Here is an 18,619-nt window from a genome sequence, read left to right as displayed (position 1 = left end):
AGTGAGGGGTGTGGTGTATATCAGTGTTACAGTGAGGGGTGTGGGGTCTTTCTTTGTTACAGTGAGGGTGTGGGCTATACCAGTGTTACAGTGAGGGGTGTGGGCTATACCAGTGTTACAGTGAGGGGTGTGGGCTATACCAGTGTTACAGTGAGGGGTGTGGGCTATACCAGTGTTACAGTGAGGGGTATGGGGTGGTGATGCATTGAGTTATGGGTGACCACTTACTATCCTCCTGGGTCATGGCACTAGACACTTTGCTCCAATCACTCCACAGTCTACTGTTGGTTTCTCCCTCTCGCCCACATTGAAGTCGGAATTCATACTGTGTGAACGGCCACAGATCTTCCAGCTCATATTCTGTCGCATGGATTCCGATCTCATCGTGTGAAATCTTTAATGAAAAGCAGTCAGTGTGATCAGGTGCTGGAGTTCAGGCTGGGCGAAAAGAGGGGTTCCCCCACATTTTGCATTCCTCGACACTGTTGTCTCTCTGTCCCAGTGAGAGGGAACTCCCTCTGGTCAGTCTGTCTGTCCAGTGAGAGGGAATTCCCTCTGGTCAGTCAGTCCCAGTGAGGGAACTCCCTCTGGTCAGTCAGTGTCCCAGTGAGCGGGAACTCCCTCTGGTCAGTCAGTCTGTGTCCCAGTGAGAGGGAACTTCCTCTGGTCAGTCTGTGCCCCAGTGAGAGGAAACTTCCTCTGGTCAGTCTGTGCCCCAGTGAGAGGAAACTCCCTCTGGTCAGTCAGTGTCCCAGTGAGAGGGAACTCCCTCTGGTCAGTCGGTGTCCCAGTGAGGGAACTCCCTCTGGTCAGTCAGTGTCCCAGTGAGAGGGAACTCCCTCTGATCAGTCTGTGTCCCAGTGAGAGGAAACTCCCTCTGGTCAGTCAGTCTTTGTCCCAGTGAGAGGGAACTCCCTCTGGTCAGTCAGTCTGTGTCCCAGTGAGAGGGAACTCCCTCTGGTCAGTCTGTGTCCCAGTGAGAGGGAACTCCCTCTGGTCAGTCTGTGTCCCAGTGAGAGGGAACTCCCTCTGGTCAGTCTGTGTCCCAGTGAGAGGCAACTCCCTCTGGTCAGTCAGTCCCAGTGAGGGAACTCCCTCTGGTCAGTCAGTGTCCCAGTGAGCGGGAACTCCCTCTGGTCAGTCAGTCTGTGTCCCAGTGAGAGGGAACTTCCTCTGGTCAGTCTGTGCCCCAGTGAGAGGGAACTCCCTCTGGTCAGTCAGTGTCCCAGTGAGAGGGAACTCCCTCTGGTCAGTCTGTGTCCCACTGAGGGTACTCCCTCTGGCCAGTTTGTGTCCCAGTGAGAGGGGACTCCCTCTGGTCAGTCTGTGGCCCAGTGAGAGGGGACTCCCTCTGGTCAGTCTATGTCCCAGTGAGAGGGAACTCCCTTTGGTCAGTCTGTGTCCCAGTGAGGGTACTCCCTCTGGCCAGTTTGTGTCCCAGTGAGAGGGGACTCCCTCTGGTCAGTCTGTGGCCCAGTGAGAGGGGACTCCCTCTGGTCAGTCTATGTCCCAGTGAGAGGGAACTCCCTTTGGTCAGTCTGTGTCCCAGTGAGAGGGAACTCCCTATGGTCAGTCAGTCTGTGTCCCAGTGAGAGGGAACTCCCTCTGGTCAGTCTGTGTCCCAGTGAGAGGGAACTCCCTTTGGTCAGTCTGTGTCCCAGTGAGAGGGAACTCCCTCTGGTCAGTCTGTGTCCCAGTGAGAGGGAACTCCCTCTAGTCAGTTTGTGTCCCAGTGAGGGAACTCCCTCTGGTCAGTTTGTGTCCCAGTGAGGGAACTCCCTCTGGTCAGTCTGTGCCCCAGTGAGAGGGAACTCCCTCTGGTCAGTCAGTCTGTGTCCCAGTGAGAGGGAACTCCCTCTGGTCAGTCTGTGTCCCAGTGAGAGGGAACTCCCTCTGGTCAGTCAGTCTGTGTCCCAGTGAGAGGGAACTCCCTCTGGTCAGTCAGTCTGTGTCCCAGTGAGATTTAAATCTCTCTGGTCAGTCTGTGTCCCAGTGAGAGGAAACTCCCTCTGGTCAGTCAGTCTTTGTCCCAGTGAGAGGGAACTCCCTCTGGTCAGTCAGTCTGTGTCCCAGTGAGAAGGAACTCCCTCTGGTCAGTCTGTGTCCCAGTGAGAAGGAACTCCCTCTGGTCAGTCAGTCTGTGTCCCAGTGAGAGGGGACTTCCTCTGGTCAGTCTGTGTCCCAGCGAGAGGGAACTCCCTCTGGTCAGTCTGTGTCTCACTGAGGGAACTCCCTCTGGCCAGTTTGTGTCCCAGTGAGAGGGAACTCCCTCTGGTCAGTGTGTGTCCCACTGAGGGAACTCCCTCTGGCGAGTTTGTGTCCCAGTGAGAGGGAACTTCCTCGGGTCAGTCTGTGTCCCAGTGAGAGGGAACTCCCTCTGGTCAGTCTGTGTCCCACTGAGGGAACTCCCTCTGGCCAGTTTGTGTCCCAGTGATGGGGGACTCCATCTGGTCAGTCAGTCTGTGTCCCAGTGAGAGGGAAATCTCTTGGTCAGTCTGTGTCCCAGTGAGAGGAAACTCCCCCTGGTCAGTCAGTCTGTGTCCCAGTGAGAGGGAACTCCCTCTGATCAGTCTGTGTCCCAGTGAGAGGGAACTCCCTCTGGTCAGTCTGTGTCCCAGTGAGAGGCAACTCCCTCTGGTAAGTCTGTGTCCCAGTGAGAAGGAACTCCCTCTGGTCAGTCTGTGTCCCAGTGAGAAAGAACTCCCTCTGGTCAGTCTGTGTCCCAGTGAGAGGGGACTCCCTCTGGTCAGTCTGTGTCCCAGTGAGAGGGAACTCCCTCTGGTCAGTCTGTGTCCCAGTGAGAGGGAACTCCCTCTGGTCAGTCTGTGTCCCAGTGAGAGGGGACTTCCTCTGGTCAGTCTGTGTCCCAGTGAGCGGGAACTCCCTCTGGTCAGTCTGTGTCCCACTGAGGGAACTCCCTCTGGCCAGTTTGTGTCCCAGTGAGAGGGAACTTCCTCGGGTCAGTCTGTGTCCCAGTGAGAGGGAACTCCCTCTGGTCAGTCTGTGTCCCACTGAGGGAACTCCCTCTGGCCAGTTTGTGTCCCAGTGATGGGGGACTCCCTCTGGTCAGTCAGTCTGTGTCCCAGTGAGAGGGAAATCTCTGGTCAGTCTGTGTCCCAGTGAGAGGAAACTCCCCCTGGTCAGTCAGTCTTTGTCCCAGTGAGAGGGAACTCCCTCTGGTCAGTCAGTCTGTGTCCCAGTGAGAGGGAACTCCCTCTGGTCAGTCTGTGTCCCAGTGAGAGGGAACTCCCTCTGGTCAGTCTGTGTCCCAGTGAGAGGCAACTCCCTCTGGTCAGTCTGTGTCCCAGTGAGAACGAACTCCCTCTGGTCAGTCTGTGTCCCAGTGAGAGGGGACTCCCTCTGGTCAGTCTGTGTCCCAGTGAGAGGGAACTCCCTCTGGTCAGTCTGTGTCCCAGTGAGAGGGAACTCCCTCTGGTCAGTCTGTGTCCCAGTGAGAGGGGACTTCCTCTGGTCAGTCTGTGTCCCAGTGAGAGGGAACTCCCTCTGGTCAGTCTGTGTCCCACTGAGGGAACTCCCTCTGGCCAGTTTGTGTCCCAGTGAGAGGGAACTCCCTCTTGTCAGTGTGTGTCCCACTGAGGGAACTCCCTCTGGCCAGTTTGTGTCCCAGTGAGAGGGAACTTCCTCGGGTCAGTCTGTGTCCCAGTGAGAGGGAACTCCCTCTGGTCAGTCTGTGTCCCACTGAGGGAACTCCCTCTGGCCAGTTTGTGTCCCAGTGATGGTGGACTCCCTCTGGTCAATCTGTGTCCCAGTGAGAGGGAACTCCCTCTGATCAGTCTGTGTCCCAGTGAGAGGGGACTCCCTCTGGTCAGTCTGTGTCCCACTGAGGGAACTCCCTCGGGTCAGTTTGTGTCCCAGTGAAAGGGGACTCCCTCTGGTCAGTCTGTGTCCCAGTGAGAGGGGACTCCCTCTGGTCAGTCTGTGTCCCAGTGAGAGGGGACTCCCTCTGGTCAGTCTGTGTCCCAGTGAGAGGGAACTCCCTCTGGTCAGTCTGTGTCCCAGTGAGAGGGAACTCCCTCTGGTCAGTCTGTGTCCCACTGAGGGAACGCCCTCTGGTCAGTTTGTGTCCCAGTGAGAGGGGACTCCCTCTGGTCAGTCTGTGTCCCAGTGAGAGGGAACTTCCTCTGGTCAGTTTGTGTCCCAGTGAGAGGGGATTCCCTCTGGCCAGTTTGTGTCCCAGTGAGAGGGGACTCCCTCTGGTCAGTCTGTGTCCCAGTGAGAGGGGACTCCCTCTGGTCAGTTTGTGTCCCAGTGAGAGGGGACTCCCTCTGGTCAGTCTGTGTCCCAGTGAGAGGGCACTCCCTCTGGTCAGTCTGTGTCCCAGTGAGAGGGAACTCCCTCTGGCCAGTTTGTGTTCCAGTGAGAGGGGACTCCCTCTGGTCAGTCTGTGTCCCAGTGAGAGGGGACTCCCTCTGGTCAGTCTGTGGCCCAGTGAGAGGGAACTCCCTCTGGTCAGTCTGTGTCCCAGTGAGAGGGAACTCCCTCTGGCCAGTTTGTGTCACAGTGAGAGGGGACTCCCTCTGGTCAGTCTGTGTCCCAGTGAGAGGGAACTTCCTCGGGTCAGTCTGTGTCCCAGTGAGAGGGAACTCCCTCTGGTCAGTCTGTGTCCCACTGAGGGAACTCCCTCTGGCCAGTTTGTGTCCCAGTGAGAGGGGACTCCCTCTGGTCAGTCTGTGTCCCAGTGAGAGGGAACTCCCTCTGGTCAGTCTGTGTCCCAGTGAGAGGGGACTCCCTCTGGTCAGTCTGTGTCCCAGTGAGAGGGGACTCCCTCTGGTCAGTCTGTGTCCCAGTGAGAGGGAACTCCCTCTGGTCAGTCTGTGTCCCAGTGAGAGGGACTCCCTCTGGTCAGTCTGTGTCCCACTGAGGGAACTCCCTCGGGTCAGTTTGTGTCCCAGTGAGAGGGGACTCCCTCTGGTCAGTCTGTGTCCCAGTGAGAGGAAACTCCCTCTGGTCAGTCAGTCTTTGTCCCAGTGAGAGGGAACTCCCTCTGGTCAGTCAGTCTGTGTCCCAGTGAGAGGGAACTCCCTCTGGTCAGTCTGTGTCCCAGTGAGAGGGAACTCCCTCTGGTCAGTCTGTGTCCCAGTGAGAGGCAACTCCCTCTGGTCAGTCAGTCCCAGTGAGGGAACTCCCTCTGGTCAGTCAGTGTCCCAGTGAGAGGGAACTCCCTCTGGTCAGTCGGTGTCCCAGTGAGAGGGAACTCCCTCTGGTCAGTCAGTGTCCCAGTGAGAGGGAACTCCCTCTGGTCAGTCTGTGTCCCACTGAGGGTACACCCTCTGGCCAGTTTGTGTCTCAGTGAGAGGGGACTCCCTCTGGTCAGTCTGTGGCCCAGTGAGAGGGGACTCCCTCTAGTCAGTCTATGTCCCAGTGAGAGGGAACTCCCTTTGGTCAGTCTGTGTCCCAGTGAGAGGGAACTCCCTATGGTCAGTCAGTCTGTGTCCCAGTGAGAGGGAACTCCCTCTGGTCAGTCTGTGTCCCAGTGAGAGGGAACTCCCTTTGGTCGGTCTGTGTCCCAGTGAGAGGGAACTCCCTCTGGTCAGTCTGTGTCCCAGTGAGAGGGAACTCCCTCTAGTCAGTTTGTGTCCCAGTGAGGGAACTCCCTCTGGTCAGTTTGTGTCCCAGTGAGGGAACTCCCTCTGGTCAGTCTGTGCCCCAGTGAGAGGGAACTCCCTCTGGTCAGTCTGTGTCCCAGTGAGAGGGAACTCCCTCTGGTCAGTCAGTCTGTGTCCCAGTGAGAGGGAACTCCCTCTGGTCAGTCAGTCTGTGTCCCAGTGAGATTTAAATCTCTCTGGTCAGTCTGTGTCCCAGTGAGAGGAAACTCCCTCTGGTCAGTCAGTCTTTGTCCCAGTGAGAGGGAACTCCCTCTGGTCAGTCAGTCTGTGTCCCAGTGAGAAGGAACTCCCTCTGGTCAGTCTGTGTCCCAGTGAGAAGGAACTCCCTCTGGTCAGTCAGTCTGTGTCCCAGTGAGAGGGAACTCCCTCTGGTCAGTCTGTGTCCCTGTGAGAGGGAACTCCCTCTGGTCAGTCTGTGTCCCAGTGAGAGGGGACTTCCTCTGGTCAGTCTGTGTCCCAGTGAGAGGGAACTCCCTCTGGTCAGTCTGTGTCCCACTGAGGGAACTCCCTCTGGCCAGTTTGTGTCCCAGTGAGAGGGAACTCCCTCTGGTCAGTGTGTGTCCCACTGAGGGAACTCCCTCTGGCCAGTTTGTGTCCCAGTGAGAGGGAACTTCCTCGGGTCAGTCTGTGTCCCAGTGAGAGGGAACTCCCTCTGGTCAGTCTGTGTCCCACTGAGGGAACTCCCTCTGGCCAGTTTGTGTCCCAGTGATGGGGGACTCCCTCTGGTCAGTCAGTCTGTGTCCCAGTGAGAGGGAACTCCCTCTGATCAGTCTGTGTCCCAGTGAGAGGGAACTCCCTCTGGTCAGTCTGTGTCCCAGTGAGAGGCAACTCCCTCTGGTCAGTCTGTGTCCCAGTGAGAAGGAACTCCCTCTGGTCAGTCTGTGTCCCAGTGAGAAAGAACTCCCTCTGGTCAGTCTGTGTCCCAGTGAGAAGGGACTCCCTCTGGTCAGTCTGTGTCCCAGTGAGAGGGAACTCCCTCTGGTCAGTCTGTGTCCCAGTGAGAGGGAACTCCCTCTGGTCAGTCTGTGTCCCAGTGAGAGGGGACTTCCTCTGGTCAGTCTGTGTCCCAGTGAGCGGGAACTCCCTCTGGTCAGTCTGTGTCCCACTGAGGGAACTCCCTCTGGCCAGTTTGTGTCCCAGTGAGAGGGAACTTCCTCGGGTCAGTCTGTGTCCCAGTGAGAGGGAACTCCCTCTGGTCAGTCTGTGTCCCACTGAGGGAACTCCCTCTGGCCAGTTTGTGTCCCAGTGATGGGGGACTCCCTCTGGTCAGTCAGTCTGTGTCCCAGTGAGAGGCAACTCCCTCTGGTCAGTCTGTGTCCCAGTGAGAAGGAACTCCCTCTGGTCAGTCTGTGTCCCAGTGAGAGGGAAATCTCTCTGGTCAGTCTGTGTACCAGTGAGAGGAAACTCCCCCTGGTCAGTCAGTCTTTGTCCCAGTGAGAGGGAACTCCCTCTGGTCAGTCAGTCTGTGTCCCAGTGAGAGGGAACTCCCTCTGGTCAGTCTGTGTCCCAGTGAGAGGGAACTCCCTCTGGTCAGTCTGTGTCCCAGTGAGAGGCAACTCCCTCTGGTCAGTCTGTGTCCCAGTGAGAAGGAACTCCCTCTGGTCAGTCTGTGTCCCAGTGAGAAAGAACTCCCTCTGGTCAGTCTGTGTCCCAGTGAGAGGGGACTCCCTCTGGTCAGTCTGTGTCCCAGTGAGAGGGAACTCCCTCTGGTCAGTCTGTGTCCCAGTGAGAGGGAACTCCCTCTGGTCAGTCTGTGTCCCAGTGAGAGGCAACTCCCTCTGGTCAGTCTGTGTCCCAGTGAGAAGGAACTCCCTCTGGTCAGTCTGTGTCCCACTGAGGGAACTCCCTCTGGCCTGTTTGTGTCCCAGTGATGGGGGACTCCCTCTGGTCAATCTGTGTCCCAGTGAGAGGGAACTCCCTCTGATCAGTCTGTGTCCCAGTGAGAGGGGACTCCCTCTGGTCAGTCTGTGTCCCAGTGAGAGGGGACTCCCTCTGGTCAGTCTGTGTCCCAGTGAGAGGGGACTCCCTCTGGTCAGTCTGTGTCCCAGTGAGAGGGAACTCCCTCTGGTCAGTCTGTGTCCCAGTGAGAGGGAACTCCCTCTGGTCAGTCTGTGTCCCACTGAGGGAACGCCCTCTGGTCAGTTTGTGTCCCAGTGAGAGGGGACTCCCTCTGGTCAGTCTGTGTCCCAGTGAGAGGGAACTTCCTCTGGTCAGTTTGTGTCCCAGTGAGAGGGGACTCCCTCTGGTCAGTCTGTGTCCCAGTGAGAGGGGACTCCCTCTGGTCAGTCTGTGTCCCACTGAGGGTACTCCCTCTGGCCAGTTTGTGTCCCAGTGAGAGGGGACTCCCTCTGGTCAGTCTGTGTCCCAGTGAGAGGGGACTCCCTCTGGTCAGTCTGTGTCCCAGTGAGAGGGCACTCCCTCTGGTCAGTCTGTGTCCCAGTGAGAGGGAACTCCCTTTGGTCAGTCTGTGTCCCAGTGAGAGGGAACTCCCTATGGTCAGTCAGTCTGTGTCCCAGTGAGAGGGAACTCCCTCTGGTCAGTCTGTGTTCCAGTGAGAGGGGACTCCCTCTGGTCAGTTTGTGTCCCAGTGAGAGGGGACTCCCTCTGGTCAGTCTGTGTCCCAGTGAGAGGGCACTCCCTCTGGTCAGTCTGTGTCCCAGTGAGAGGGAACTCCCTTTGGTCAGTCTGTGTCCCAGTGAGAGGGACCTCCCTATGGTCAGTCAGTCTGTGTCCCAGTGAGAGGGAACTCCCTCTGATCAGTCTGTGTCCCAGTGAGAGGGGACTCCCTCTGGTCAGTCTGTGTCCCACTGAGGGAACTCCCTCGGGTCAGTTTGTGTCCCAGTGAGAGGGGACTCCCTCTGGTCAGTCTGTGTCCCCGTGAGAGGGGACTCCCTCTGGTCAGTCTGTGTCCCAGTGAGAGGGGACTCCCTCTGGTCAGTCTGTGTCCCAGTGAGAGGGAACTCCCTCTGGTCAGTCTGTGTCCCAGTGAGAGGGAACTCCCTCTGGTCAGTCTGTGTCCCACTGAGGGAACGCCCTCTGGTCAGTTTGTGTCCCAGTGAGAGGGGACTCCCTCTGGTCAGTCTGTGTCCCAGTGAGAGGGAACTTCCTCTGGTCAGTTTGTGTCCCAGTGAGAGGGGACTCCCTCTGGTCAGTCTGTGTCCCAGTGAGAGGGGACTCCCTCTGGCAGTCTGTGTCCCACTGAGGGTACTCCCTCTGGCCAGTTTGTGTCCCAGTGAGAGGGGACTCCCTCTGGTCAGTCTGTGTCCCAGTGAGAGGGGACTCCCTCTGGTCAGTTTGTGTCCCAGTGAGAGGGGACTCCGTCTGGTCAGTCTGTGTCCCAGTGAGAGGGCACTCCCTCTGGTCAGTCTGTGTCCCAGTGAGAGGGAACTCCCTTTGGTCAGTCTGTGTCCCAGTGAGAGGGAACTCCCTATGGTCAGTCAGTCTGTGTCCCAGTGAGAGGGAACTCCCTCTGGTCAGTCTGTGTTCCAGTGAGAGGGAACTCCCTCTGGTCAGTCTGTGCCCCAGTGAGAGGGAACTCCCTCTGGTCAGTCTGTGTCCCAGTGAGAGGGAACTCCCTCTGGCCAGTTTGTGTTCCAGTGAGAGGGGACTCCCTCTGGTCAGTCTGTGTCCCAGTGAGAGGGGACTCCCTGTGGTCAGTCTGTGGCCCAGTGAGAGGGAACTCCCTCTGGTCAGTCTGTGTCCCAGTGAGAGGGAACTCCCTCTGGTCAGTCTGTGTCCCAGTGAGAAGGAACTCCCTCTGGTCAGTCTGTGTCCCAGTGAGAAGGAACTCCCTCTGGTCAGTCTGTGTCCCAGTGAGAGGGGACTCCCTCTGGTCAGTCTGTGTCCCAGTGAGAGGGAACTCCCTCTGGCCAGTTTGTGTCACAGTGAGAGGGGACTCCCTCTGGTCAGTCTGTGTCCCAGTGAGAGGGAACTTCCTCGGGTCAGTCTGTGTCCCAGTGAGAGGGAACTCCCTCTGGTCAGTCTGTGTCCCACTGAGGGAACTCCCTCTGGCCAGTTTGTGTCCCAGTGAGAGGGGACTCCCTCTGGTCAGTCTGTGTCCCAGTGAGAGGGAACTCCCTCTGGTCAGTCTGTGTCCCAGTGAGAGGGGACTCCCTCTGGTCAGTCTGTGTTCCAGTGAGAGGGGACTCCCTCTGGTCAGTCTGTGTCCCAGTGAGAGGGAACTCCCTCTGGTCAGTCTGTGTCCCAGTGAGAGGGACTCCCTCTGGTCAGTCTGTGTCCCACTGAGGGAACTCCCTCGGGTCAGTTTGTGTCCCAGTGAGAGGGGACTCCCTCTGGTCAGTCTGTGTCCCAGTGAGAGGAAACTCCCTCTGGTCAGTCAGTCTTTGTCCCAGTGAGAGGGAACTCCCTCTGGTCAGTCAGTCTGTGTCCCAGTGAGAGGGAACTCCCTCTGGTCAGTCTGTGTCCCAGTGAGAGGGAACTCCCTCTGGTCAGTCTGTGTCCCAGTGAGAGGCAACTCCCTCTGGTCAGTCAGTCCCAGTGAGGGAACTCCCTCTGGTCAGTCAGTGTCCCAGTGAGCGGCAACTCCCTCTGGTCAGTCAGTCTGTGTCCCAGTGAGAGGGAACTTCCTCTGGTCAGTCTGTGTCCCAGTGAGAGGGAACTCCCTTTGGTCAGTCTGTGTCCCAGTGAGAGGGAACTCCCTCTGGTCAGTCTGTGTCCCAGTGAGAGGGAACTCCCTCTAGTCAGTTTGTGTCCCAGTGAGGGAACTCCCTCTGGTCAGTCTGTGCCCCAGTGAGAGGGAACTCCCTCTGGTCAGTCAGTCTTTGTCCCAGTGAGAGGGAACTCCCTCTGGTCAGTCAGTCTGTGTCCCAGTGAGAAGGAACTCCCTCTGGTCAGTCTGTGTCCCAGTGAGAAGGAACTCCCTCTGGTCAGTCAGTCTGTGTCCCAGTGAGAGGGAACTCCCTCTGGTCAGTCTGTGTCCCTGTGAGAGGGAACTCCCTCTGGTCAGTCTGTGTCCCAGTGAGAGGGGACTTCCTCTGGTCAGTCTGTGTCCCAGTGAGAGGGAACTCCCTCTGGTCAGTCTGTGTCCCACTGAGGGAACTCCCTCTGGCCAGTTTGTGTCCCAGTGAGAGGGAACTCCCTCTGGTCAGTGTGTGTCCCACTGAGGGAACTCCCTCTGGCCAGTTTGTGTCCCAGTGAGAGGGAACTTCCTCGGGTCAGTCTGTGTCCCAGTGAGAGGGAACTCCCTCTGGTCAGTCTGTGTCCCACTGAGGGAACTCCCTCTGGCCAGTTTGTGTCCCAGTGATGGGGGACTCCCTCTGGTCAGTCAGTCTGTGTCCCAGTGAGAGGGAACTCCCTCTGATCAGTCTGTGTCCCAGTGAGAGGGAACTCCCTCTGGTCAGTCTGTGTCCCAGTGAGAGGCAACTCCCTCTGGTCAGTCTGTGTCCCAGTGAGAAGGAACTCCCTCTGGTCAGTCTGTGTCCCAGTGAGAAAGAACTCCCTCTGGTCAGTCTGTGTCCCAGTGAGAAGGGACTCCCTCTGGTCAGTCTGTGTCCCAGTGAGAGGGAACTCCCTCTGGTCAGTCTGTGTCCCAGTGAGAGGGAACTCCCTCTGGTCAGTCTGTGTCCCAGTGAGAGGGGACTTCCTCTGGTCAGTCTGTGTCCCAGTGAGCGGGAACTCCCTCTGGTCAGTCTGTGTCCCACTGAGGGAACTCCCTCTGGCCAGTTTGTGTCCCAGTGAGAGGGAACTTCCTCGGGTCAGTCTGTGTCCCAGTGAGAGGGAACTCCCTCTGGTCAGTCTGTGTCCCACTGAGGGAACTCCCTCTGGCCAGTTTGTGTCCCAGTGATGGGGGACTCCCTCTGGTCAGTCAGTCTGTGTCCCAGTGAGAGGCAACTCCCTCTGGTCAGTCTGTGTCCCAGTGAGAAGGAACTCCCTCTGGTCAGTCTGTGTCCCAGTGAGAGGGAAATCTCTCTGGTCAGTCTGTGTACCAGTGAGAGGAAACTCCCCCTGGTCAGTCAGTCTTTGTCCCAGTGAGAGGGAACTCCCTCTGGTCAGTCAGTCTGTGTCCCAGTGAGAGGGAACTCCCTCTGGTCAGTCTGTGTCCCAGTGAGAGGGAACTCCCTCTGGTCAGTCTGTGTCCCAGTGAGAGGCAACTCCCTCTGGTCAGTCTGTGTCCCAGTGAGAAGGAACTCCCTCTGGTCAGTCTGTGTCCCAGTGAGAAAGAACTCCCTCTGGTCAGTCTGTGTCCCAGTGAGAGGGGACTCCCTCTGGTCAGTCTGTGTCCCAGTGAGAGGGAACTCCCTCTGGTCAGTCTGTGTCCCAGTGAGAGGGAACTCCCTCTGGTCAGTCTGTGTCCCAGTGAGAGGCAACTCCCTCTGGTCAGTCTGTGTCCCAGTGAGAAGGAACTCCCTCTGGTCAGTCTGTGTCCCACTGAGGGAACTCCCTCTGGCCTGTTTGTGTCCCAGTGATGGGGGACTCCCTCTGGTCAATCTGTGTCCCAGTGAGAGGGAACTCCCTCTGATCAGTCTGTGTCCCAGTGAGAGGGGACTCCCTCTGGTCAGTCTGTGTCCCAGTGAGAGGGGACTCCCTCTGGTCAGTCTGTGTCCCAGTGAGAGGGGACTCCCTCTGGTCAGTCTGTGTCCCAGTGAGAGGGAACTCCCTCTGGTCAGTCTGTGTCCCAGTGAGAGGGAACTCCCTCTGGTCAGTCTGTGTCCCACTGAGGGAACGCCCTCTGGTCAGTTTGTGTCCCAGTGAGAGGGGACTCCCTCTGGTCAGTCTGTGTCCCAGTGAGAGGGAACTTCCTCTGGTCAGTTTGTGTCCCAGTGAGAGGGGACTCCCTCTGGTCAGTCTGTGTCCCAGTGAGAGGGGACTCCCTCTGGTCAGTCTGTGTCCCACTGAGGGTACTCCCTCTGGCCAGTTTGTGTCCCAGTGAGAGGGGACTCCCTCTGGTCAGTCTGTGTCCCAGTGAGAGGGGACTCCCTCTGGTCAGTCTGTGTCCCAGTGAGAGGGCACTCCCTCTGGTCAGTCTGTGTCCCAGTGAGAGGGAACTCCCTTTGGTCAGTCTGTGTCCCAGTGAGAGGGAACTCCCTATGGTCAGTCAGTCTGTGTCCCAGTGAGAGGGAACTCCCTCTGGTCAGTCTGTGTTCCAGTGAGAGGGGACTCCCTCTGGTCAGTTTGTGTCCCAGTGAGAGGGGACTCCCTCTGGTCAGTCTGTGTCCCAGTGAGAGGGCACTCCCTCTGGTCAGTCTGTGTCCCAGTGAGAGGGAACTCCCTTTGGTCAGTCTGTGTCCCAGTGAGAGGGACCTCCCTATGGTCAGTCAGTCTGTGTCCCAGTGAGAGGGAACTCCCTCTGATCAGTCTGTGTCCCAGTGAGAGGGGACTCCCTCTGGTCAGTCTGTGTCCCACTGAGGGAACTCCCTCGGGTCAGTTTGTGTCCCAGTGAGAGGGGACTCCCTCTGGTCAGTCTGTGTCCCCGTGAGAGGGGACTCCCTCTGGTCAGTCTGTGTCCCAGTGAGAGGGGACTCCCTCTGGTCAGTCTGTGTCCCAGTGAGAGGGAACTCCCTCTGGTCAGTCTGTGTCCCAGTGAGAGGGAACTCCCTCTGGTCAGTCTGTGTCCCACTGAGGGAACGCCCTCTGGTCAGTTTGTGTCCCAGTGAGAGGGGACTCCCTCTGGTCAGTCTGTGTCCCAGTGAGAGGGAACTTCCTCTGGTCAGTTTGTGTCCCAGTGAGAGGGGACTCCCTCTGGTCAGTCTGTGTCCCAGTGAGAGGGGACTCCCTCTGGCAGTCTGTGTCCCAGTGAGGGTACTCCCTCTGGCCAGTTTGTGTCCCAGTGAGAGGGGACTCCCTCTGGTCAGTCTGTGTCCCAGTGAGAGGGGACTCCCTCTGGTCAGTTTGTGTCCCAGTGAGAGGGGACTCCGTCTGGTCAGTCTGTGTCCCAGTGAGAGGGCACTCCCTCTGGTCAGTCTGTGTCCCAGTGAGAGGGAACTCCCTTTGGTCAGTCTGTGTCCCAGTGAGAGGGAACTCCCTATGGTCAGTCAGTCTGTGTCCCAGTGAGAGGGAACTCCCTCTGGTCAGTCTGTGTTCCAGTGAGAGGGAACTCCCTCTGGTCAGTCTGTGCCCCAGTGAGAGGGAACTCCCTCTGGTCAGTCTGTGTCCCAGTGAGAGGGAACTCCCTCTGGCCAGTTTGTGTTCCAGTGAGAGGGGACTCCCTCTGGTCAGTCTGTGTCCCAGTGAGAGGGGACTCCCTGTGGTCAGTCTGTGGCCCAGTGAGAGGGAACTCCCTCTGGTCAGTCTGTGTCCCAGTGAGAGGGAACTCCCTCTGGTCAGTCTGTGTCCCAGTGAGAAGGAACTCCCTCTGGTCAGTCTGTGTCCCAGTGAGAAGGAACTCCCTCTGGTCAGTCTGTGTCCCAGTGAGAGGGGACTCCCTCTGGTCAGTCTGTGTCCCAGTGAGAGGGAACTCCCTCTGGCCAGTTTGTGTCACAGTGAGAGGGGACTCCCTCTGGTCAGTCTGTGTCCCAGTGAGAGGGAACTTCCTCGGGTCAGTCTGTGTCCCAGTGAGAGGGAACTCCCTCTGGTCAGTCTGTGTCCCACTGAGGGAACTCCCTCTGGCCAGTTTGTGTCCCAGTGAGAGGGGACTCCCTCTGGTCAGTCTGTGTCCCAGTGAGAGGGAACTCCCTCTGGTCAGTCCGTGTCCCAGTGAGAGGGGACTCCCTCTGGTCAGTCTGTGTTCCAGTGAGAGGGGACTCCCTCTGGTCAGTCTGTGTCCCAGTGAGAGGGAACTCCCTCTGGTCAGTCTGTGTCCCAGTGAGAGGGACTCCCTCTGGTCAGTCTGTGTCCCACTGAGGGAACTCCCTCGGGTCAGTTTGTGTCCCAGTGAGAGGGGACTCCCTCTGGTCAGTCTGTGTCCCAGTGAGAGGAAACTCCCTCTGGTCAGTCAGTCTTTGTCCCAGTGAGAGGGAACTCCCTCTGGTCAGTCAGTCTGTGTCCCAGTGAGAGGGAACTCCCTCTGGTCAGTCTGTGTCCCAGTGAGAGGGAACTCCCTCTGGTCAGTCTGTGTCCCAGTGAGAGGCAACTCCCTCTGGTCAGTCAGTCCCAGTGAGGGAACTCCCTCTGGTCAGTCAGTGTCCCAGTGAGCGGCAACTCCCTCTGGTCAGTCAGTCTGTGTCCCAGTGAGAGGGGACTCCCTCTGGTCAGTCTGTGTCCCAGTGAGAGGGGACTCCCTCTGGTCAGTCTGTGTCCCAGTGAGAGGGGACTCCCTCTGGTCAGTCTGTGTCCCAGTGAGAGGGAACTCCCTCTGGTCAGTCTGTGTCCCAGTGAGAGGGAACTCCCTCTGGTCAGTCTGTGTCCCACTGAGGGAACGCCCTCTGGTCAGTTTGTGTCCCAGTGAGAGGGGACTCCCTCTGGTCAGTCTGTGTCCCAGTGAGAGGGAACTTCCTCTGGTCAGTTTGTGTCCCAGTGAGAGGGGACTCCCTCTGGTCAGTCTGTGTCCCAGTGAGAGGGGACTCCCTCTGGTCAGTCTGTGTCCCACTGAGGGTACTCCCTCTGGCCAGTTTGTGTCCCAGTGAGAGGGGACTCCCTCTGGTCAGTCTGTGTCCCAGTGAGAGGGGACTCCCTCTGGTCAGTCTGTGTCCCAGTGAGAGGGCACTCCCTCTGGTCAGTCTGTGTCCCAGTGAGAGGGAACTCCCTTTGGTCAGTCTGTGTCCCAGTGAGAGGGAACTCCCTATGGTCAGTCAGTCTGTGTCCCAGTGAGAGGGAACTCCCTCTGGTCAGTCTGTGTTCCAGTGAGAGGGGACTCCCTCTGGTCAGTTTGTGTCCCAGTGAGAGGGGACTCCCTCTGGTCAGTCTGTGTCCCAGTGAGAGGGCACTCCCTCTGGTCAGTCTGTGTCCCAGTGAGAGGGAACTCCCTTTGGTCAGTCTGTGTCCCAGTGAGAGGGACCTCCCTATGGTCAGTCAGTCTGTGTCCCAGTGAGAGGGAACTCCCTCTGATCAGTCTGTGTCCCAGTGAGAGGGGACTCCCTCTGGTCAGTCTGTGTCCCACTGAGGGAACTCCCTCGGGTCAGTTTGTGTCCCAGTGAGAGGGGACTCCCTCTGGTCAGTCTGTGTCCCCGTGAGAGGGGACTCCCTCTGGTCAGTCTGTGTCCCAGTGAGAGGGGACTCCCTCTGGTCAGTCTGTGTCCCAGTGAGAGGGAACTCCCTCTGGTCAGTCTGTGTCCCAGTGAGAGGGAACTCCCTCTGGTCAGTCTGTGTCCCACTGAGGGAACGCCCTCTGGTCAGTTTGTGTCCCAGTGAGAGGGGACTCCCTCTGGTCAGTCTGTGTCCCAGTGAGAGGGAACTTCCTCTGGTCAGTTTGTGTCCCAGTGAGAGGGGACTCCCTCTGGTCAGTCTGTGTCCCAGTGAGAGGGGACCCCCTCTGGCAGTCTGTGTCCCACTGAGGGTACTCCCTCTGGCCAGTTTGTGTCCCAGTGAGAGGGGACTCCCTCTGGTCAGTCTGTGTCCCAGTGAGAGGGGACTCCCTCTGGTCAGTTTGTGTCCCAGTGAGAGGGGACTCCGTCTGGTCAGTCTGTGTCCCAGTGAGAGGGCACTCCCTCTGGTCAGTCTGTGTCCCAGTGAGAGGGAACTCCCTTTGGTCAGTCTGTGTCCCAGTGAGAGGGAACTCCCTATGGTCAGTCAGTCTGTGTCCCAGTGAGAGGGAACTCCCTCTGGTCAGTCTGTGTTCCAGTGAGAGGGAACTCCCTCTGGTCAGTCTGTGCCCCAGTGAGAGGGAACTCCCTCTGGTCAGTCTGTGTCCCAGTGAGAGGGAACTCCCTCTGGCCAGTTTGTGTTCCAGTGAGAGGGGACTCCCTCTGGTCAGTCTGTGTCCCAGTGAGAGGGGACTCCCTGTGGTCAGTCTGTGGCCCAGTGAGAGGGAACTCCCTCTGGTCAGTCTGTGTCCCAGTGAGAGGGAACTCCCTCTGGTCAGTCTGTGTCCCAGTGAGAAGGAACTCCCTCTGGTCAGTCTGTGTCCCAGTGAGAAGGAACTCCCTCTGGTCAGTCTGTGTCCCAGTGAGAGGGGACTCCCTCTGGTCAGTCTGTGTCCCAGTGAGAGGGAACTCCCTCTGGCCAGTTTGTGTCACAGTGAGAGGGGACTCCCTCTGGTCAGTCTGTGTCCCAGTGAGAGGGAACTTCCTCGGGTCAGTCTGTGTCCCAGTGAGAGGGAACTCCCTCTGGTCAGTCTGTGTCCCACTGAGGGAACTCCCTCTGGCCAGTTTGTGTCCCAGTGAGAGGGGACTCCCTCTGGTCAGTCTGTGTCCCAGTGAGAGGGAACTCCCTCTGGTCAGTCTGTGTCCCAGTGAGAGGGGACTCCCTCTGGTCAGTCTGTGTTCCAGTGAGAGGGGACTCCCTCTGGTCAGTCTGTGTCCCAGTGAGAGGGAACTCCCTCTGGTCAGTCTGTGTCCCAGTGAGAGGGACTCCCTCTGGTCAGTCTGTGTCCCACTGAGGGAACTCCCTCGGGTCAGTTTGTGTCCCAGTGAGAGGGGACTCCCTCTGGTCAGTCTGTGTCCCAGTGAGAGGAAACTCCCTCTGGTCAGTCAGTCTTTGTCCCAGTGAGAGGGAACTCCCTCTGGTCAGTCAGTCTGTGTCCCAGTGAGAGGGAACTCCCTCTGGTCAGTCTGTGTCCCAGTGAGAGGGAACTCCCTCTGGTCAGTCTGTGTCCCAGTGAGAGGCAACTCCCTCTGGTCAGTCAGTCCCAGTGAGGGAACTCCCTCTGGTCAGTCAGTGTCCCAGTGAGCGGCAACTCCCTCTGGTCAGTCAGTCTGTGTCCCAGTGAGAGGGAACTTCCTCTGGTCAGTCTGTGTCCCAGTGAGAGGGAACTCCCTTTGGTCAGTCTGTGTCCCAGTGAGAGGGAACTCCCTCTGGTCAGTCTGTGTCCCAGTGAGAGGGAACTCCCTCTAGTCAGTTTGTGTCCCAGTGAGGGAACTCCCTCTGGTCAGTCTGTGCCCCAGTGAGAGGGAACTCCCTCTGGTCAGTCAGTCTTTGTCCCAGTGAGAGGGAACTCCCTCTGGTCAGTCAGTCTGTGTCCCAGTGAGAAGGAACTCCCTCTGGTCAGTCTGTGTCCCAGTGAGAAGGAACTCCCTCTGGTCAGTCAGTCTGTGTCCCAGTGAGAGGGAACTCCCTCTGGTCAGTCTGTGTCCCTGTGAGAGGGAACTCCCTCTGGTCAGTCTGTGTCCCAGTGAGAGGGGACTTCCTCTGGTCAGTCTGTGTCCCAGTGAGAGGGAACTCCCTCTGGTCAGTCTGTGTCCCACTGAGGGAACTCCCTCTGGCCAGTTTGTGTCCCAGTGAGAGGGAACTCCCTCTGGTCAGTGTGTGTCCCACTGAGGGAACTCCCTCTGGCCAGTTTGTGTCCCAGTGAGAGGGAACTTCCTCGGGTCAGTCTGTGTCCCAGTGAGAGGGAACTCCCTCTGGTCAGTCTGTGTCCCACTGAGGGAACTCCCTCTGGCCAGTTTGTGTCCCAGTGATGGGGGACTCCCTCTGGTCAGTCAGTCTGTGTCCCAGTGAGAGGGAACTCCCTCTGATCAGTCTGTGTCCCAGTGAGAGGGAACTCCCTCTGGTCAGTCTGTGTCCCAGTGAGAGGCAACTCCCTCTGGTCAGTCTGTGTCCCAGTGAGAAGGAACTCCCTCTGGTCAGTCTGTGTCCCAGTGAGAAAGAACTCCCTCTGGTCAGTCTGTGTCCCAGTGAGAAGGGACTCCCTCTGGTCAGTCTGTGTCCCAGTGAGAGGGAACTCCCTCTGGTCAGTCTGTGTCCCAGTGAGAGGGAACTCCCTCTGGTCAGTCTGTGTCCCAGTGAGAGGGGACTTCCTCTGGTCAGTCTGTGTCCCAGTGAGCGGGAACTCCCTCTGGTCAGTCTGTGTCCCACTGAGGGAACTCCCTCTGGCCAGTTTGTGTCCCAGTGAGAGGGAACTTCCTCGGGTCAGTCTGTGTCCCAGTGAGAGGGAACTCCCTCTGGTCAGTCTGTGTCCCACTGAGGGAACTCCCTCTGGCCAGTTTGTGTCCCAGTGATGG

General features: G+C 58.0%; 1 protein-coding gene across 2 annotated transcripts in view; it reads right to left on the bottom strand.

Moving 5' to 3' along the window:
• Positions 1–18,619, bottom strand: part of LOC139254643 (interleukin-12 receptor subunit beta-2-like) — a 60,452-nt gene that overhangs the window by 20,172 nt on the left and 21,661 nt on the right. For both annotated transcript variants that reach the window (XM_070873765.1, XM_070873766.1), the window contains exon 6: positions 229–394. In XM_070873765.1, coding sequence (XP_070729866.1) covers positions 229–394 — 166 coding nt within the window. The remainder of the gene's footprint in view (positions 1–228; positions 395–18,619) is intronic.

Source organism: Pristiophorus japonicus, unplaced genomic scaffold (assembly GCF_044704955.1).
Source record: "Pristiophorus japonicus isolate sPriJap1 unplaced genomic scaffold, sPriJap1.hap1 HAP1_SCAFFOLD_563, whole genome shotgun sequence".
NCBI classification, from domain to species: Eukaryota; Metazoa; Chordata; class Chondrichthyes; family Pristiophoridae; genus Pristiophorus; species Pristiophorus japonicus.
This window is presented reverse-complemented; position numbering and strand designations above follow the sequence as displayed.